Source organism: Sinocyclocheilus rhinocerous, unplaced genomic scaffold, assembly GCF_001515625.1.
Source record: "Sinocyclocheilus rhinocerous isolate Xijiao unplaced genomic scaffold, SAMN03320098_v1.1 scaffold301, whole genome shotgun sequence".
In the NCBI taxonomy this organism is placed as follows: domain Eukaryota; kingdom Metazoa; phylum Chordata; class Actinopteri; order Cypriniformes; family Cyprinidae; genus Sinocyclocheilus; species Sinocyclocheilus rhinocerous.
In genome coordinates, this window is record NW_015656172.1 from 64,418 (window position 1) to 69,396 (window position 4,979).

The window sequence follows — 4,979 nt, forward strand, 5'->3', positions numbered from 1 at the left end:
TGTTCCATTAAAAAAAATAAAATAAATAATAATAATAATATATATATATATATAATTTGACTATTATTACTATGACTATTATTATAGTTATTATATGACTATTATTTTTATTCTTCAGGCTTTACAGGGTTAAAAAAAGCTAACTACATTACTTATAAACAATGATTGAAAATCATTGTCAAATATGTCAAATCATGGTCATATATAACAATATATACTCTCCTGAAATGAAATTCCATATCTTGAAATTATCACTGCGATCAATTGGTACCTAACAAGTTTTCAGAAAACAAGACCTCACTAACTTTGCTTCTCAAGTGAATTCATCTTGATTAAGGAATGTTCAGATACTTGTATTGAAAAACAATAAAAAAATACTGAGAAAGACATATTGCAGTCCGAAGAGTAGCTTGACTGTATATGATGTGTTGACGAGCGACACAGTTAGTGTGTTTGACGCACCGGTGCTGTGTTGCTGCTGCTGCTGATGGCTGGCATGTTGCTGTCGGCGTTGGCCAGATCGCTGTGGGTCTGTGCAGGTGTGTAGAGCGTCAGGCCGTGATCCGGGACACGGTTCTGTCCTGCGTAGTCTTGCGTGGGAAGCGCGGTGAACTCGGCGGGGATGCCGTTCTGCGGGGGATGCGCGAACTGCGGGGTGTAAGTCTGGGCCATCGCATCCGCCGGATTGCTGGCCTCCTGATTACCCTGCAAACACACATGCAAATGAAAGCATACATTAAACCCATGCGGCCTTCGCATATGTGCTGGCTAGCAACTGATTACATGTAATCTGGAGTTCGTAACCAGATTCCAAAAATGTTGTACTTGTAATTAAATTCTATTACATTTTAAAATGCTTGTAATCAGATTACAATTACTTTTTAAGTATTACATGATTACAAATTTATAGTGCTGGGCAATGATTAATTGCGATTAATCGCATCAAAAATAAAAGTTTTTGTTTATATGATATGTGTGTGTATTATGTGTGTGTATTGTTATATTTATTATGCATATATAAAGACGCATACATACAGTATATATTTTGAAAATATTTACATGTATATTTTTATATTCATATAATTTATATTATATATAAATATATTTAATATATAAACATAACATATTTTTCTTAAATATACACATGCATGTGTGTGTATTTATATATACATAATAAATATTTACAGTACACACACATATATTATGTAAACAAAAACTGTTATTTTGGATGCGATTAATCGTGATTAATCGTTGCCCAGCATTACAAATTTATTGATTCCTCTTTTTTTCCTCTTTTAAATTTTCCTTTTAAAAAAATTATTCTGTGTTGCATTGAATACAGTGAGTATTCACAATATATAATAGCCATATAAATGTCACGTAAATTAATTTGCAACCCATGCATCTGAATTTGGGGACAAAACACCTCTCAGTCAAATTATACCATGTATGAGATGAACAATTATGCATGTTGCTAAAAACTGCCGATGTACAGCTGAAAAAAAAACAAAAAACATGGACTTTGAACATGTCACTGCTTTTTTCATGTTTATTATTGTTCGTTTATGTGATACAGGGATTCCCAATCTTCCTGAGATTTAAAGTTAATATTTAACAACACATATCTCTCTGTTTCTATTTTTAACAATAATCCCAATTAAACAAACAAGTTTGGTCAAAAGTAATCTAAAAGTAATCCAAAAGAAGTACCTAAAATAAGTAATCTAGATTACATTACTGACTACAATTTTCATCAGGCAATTTGTAATCAGTAACAAACTACAATTTGTAAGTAATCTGGCCAGCTCTGGCCGTATGTTCAATCCCAACAATGCAGTGCATGTCTGAGACGAGTGATGAGGCATTTTTATATGCGCCTCTGATGGGCCGATCGGGGAATTTGGCCGCCCCACACTTTAAATAGGCCAGGAAAACAACGATCACATCTCACGGATGATTACAGACACGCTTGATCATTCCTAATGAACAGACTCTGTGTTGTAGAAGCCGCTCCGAGGACCAGAGGCCACTGGGACTTTCCACAGCGCGGAAAAAAGGGAAATCAGCCTCCTTACAATGTTTTGACTGAGAGCTTTGATTTTCCTGACAGGTTACTAATGTTAACAGCGCTCAGACGCGTCTTCACATAAACACTTTCTGCTCAATGCTGTTTGTCAAGCTGCAAGCGGTGCGCTATAGTCAACTCTATAAAGCCTGCGGTATCATATCTGATGCATTTCTAAAGCCTCTAAATGATCAACATGATCAAAACGGCATGCCTTCTCTCGTCTGACTGATAGTTTAGACTTTTTTTAGTAAGTAAAAAGCCTTTTATATTATAATTGTACAAACATGCACCTTCAGCTCATGCTTCGCATCTTTTTGCTGTGAAATCTTTACTGATTTTTATAAAGTAAATGTAAGAATAACTTTTATACATGCAACAAATGGTATATTTTTGCTCAGTTTGAGCCTCTGAATAAAACTGAGGGTTTTCTTTCTCCCTATTTTCTTCTTATATATCATACCATATGAACCATAAAAGCCTGTTGTATCCAATATGACACTCAGCAAAAAACACACAAGCAAACTTTTCTCTAATGTTTTGTCTAAAGGCTAAATAAACAGTTCCATTTCAAAAAATGTGACTTTGCAGATTTTTCGTTCTTTCTATTATTTCACATTAGGCTTTAAAGGGATAAAAACCATTGAGAGGGGTGTGTGTTGTGTGTTTGTGTGTGTGTGTGTGTTTGTGTATACACACATACACTGTATATTCACACACAAGATCTAATTTTAAGATATGGATCACTGTAGTCTAAGGCACAGTTTCACTGGACTTCTGCGTAAAAAAAGAACAAAAAATAAGAATCTGTATTAAACAGATAAAGCGAATGGAATCTCTGAACGCAGGAGGAAGATAAATGCACTTGATTTTCTCCGTCGTCTCCTCTGGTCGGGCTTATTTCGTGTTTGTCTTGGCTGTTGTTGCTGGAGATCTTTCCTGGAGTCTTAATGAGGCGAGAGCCGTCAGCCGCCATAAATGAGAGCGAATTACAGCTATACAGAGAGATCCTGAACAATCCACAGGTCCCAATTAAAGCTCAGAGCGTCTAGAGCTGATTCAGGGTGAGTGGAATCAGTGCTCAGTCAGTTTGCTTTTAATTCAAATCAATCAATGTTATTTCAGCATCACTGAGACTATTATAGCGTTTAATCAATATTTTGAATTAGGTTTTATTTCTTATATCCTCCACTATTATACTGTGTATTTGTGTCATTTTTATAGTTTTAATTAATTTTTTTTATCAATTTTGTTTAAAAACTAAACAAAAAATGTTGCCTTTGCAATGAGCTGAATTAAATTGTTTAATATTTTACTTTATTTCAGTTTATTTTATTTCATTTATTTTAATGTTTATTTATTGCAAGTAACACAAATGTTTTTTTCCTTACTTTTAGTTTACCACTAAATACATTTTATATAAACTAAAACAAACATAAATCATACATTTTAGTTTAAGCAGTGTAAATATGGAAAATAAGTAGTGAAAATCTACTAATATTAACAAGAAGTCCAAATTTATGCTATTAAAATACTATGAAAGTAAAAATCACAAAAAAATGTACATAATATAAAAAAATAGCTCATATAAATTAAAAAAAATATATATCAAGTAGTATTTAGTTGGTTAGTAGGTAGGTTATTTAGTAGTATGCTAGTATTTCTGCCACAGGATGAAAAAAAAGTTAATTGTGACTTTCTGAGAATTTAGACTTTTCATTTTGCAACTCTGATTTTTATATGTCAAAAAGTCAGATTTGTTTGGGTTTTTTTGCAAGAAAAAAAGTGTGAAATATCAACAAAAAATTATAAGAACAAAGTCAGTTTTTTGTGAGAAAAAAAGTCAGCATTGTGAGATGTAAACTAAAAATAGTGAGGAAAAAAAGTCAGCATTGCAAGAATAAAAGTCAGAATTGTTAGATATAAACAAAATTGTTAAAAAAGGTCAGAATTAGGAGATATAAACACAAAATTGTCAGAAAAAAAGGTCAGAATTGTAAGATAAAAAGTCGTAATTACCTTTTTTTATTTTGCATTCTGTAGCAGAAACAAGTATTCCAGTCCCAAAAGTGCACAAACTAAACTTACCTAACTAGCGCACTTAACAACTCTGAAAACACACTTTCATGACGCAACACAAAACATGGTACAAAGCAGCACTGAGTTTCAAAGCAGTGAAACACAAAGCCACGCTTGCTGCCGTGTGTGATCTCTGCTGCCACTCTGAAGTGTGTGACAAACACATTTTCTGAGGGCAGATGAACTAGATGAGAAAAAAGAGGCTGGTAAATCAGAGGAGACGCAGAGAGACCTTTAACCCCGCGAGTCCAGCGCCGATGCCCTCACATCCCACACAATCACACAGACTCACCGCACACTTCTCACACCAGAGCAGCGCTGAGCCATTCATTCCTGCACTCCTCCTACGATTAATAACATCTCATCATGAGCTCATTAACATATGACCGCCCACATTTACATATTAACAGATCATCACTATTCAGCAGCTTCAACCGTGTAAACCACATTAATACACACACGTTATAATAGAAATACAGTACACAACTGTGCAAAAGTTTGGAGTTGGCAAGGTTTTTAAATATTTTTTTATGAGAAGTTACTTGTAGTAAAATTATACAAGTGTATATTCCAAAGTCCGAGATTCAATTGATACCTAAGGGGGAAAAAAAAGAAAAGGTTTCAATAGTTTGAAAATATAAAAACAGAAAACTTTTGATGTAAAATTAAGTTAATCATATAATTAACACTGTATATCCATGTGCCGTCATTAAAGCAAACGGAGGAAAAACTAAATGGCATATTCAAATGACAATGGCATTGCACATTTTTTCTTTTAGCCTTTTGTTTTTTGCTAATGTAATGTATTTAAACATATATGTATTATTTAATTATA

The 4,979-nt window shown here is 33.5% G+C and overlaps 1 protein-coding gene across 2 annotated transcripts in view; it reads right to left on the minus strand.

The window, feature by feature from the left end:
- Positions 1 to 4,979, minus strand: part of LOC107719784 (RNA binding protein fox-1 homolog 3-like) — a 202,955-nt gene that overhangs the window by 42,270 nt on the left and 155,706 nt on the right. For both annotated transcript variants that reach the window (XM_016527298.1, XM_016527299.1), the window contains one exon: positions 463 to 705. In XM_016527298.1, coding sequence (XP_016382784.1) covers positions 463 to 705 — 243 coding nt within the window. The remainder of the gene's footprint in view (positions 1 to 462; positions 706 to 4,979) is intronic.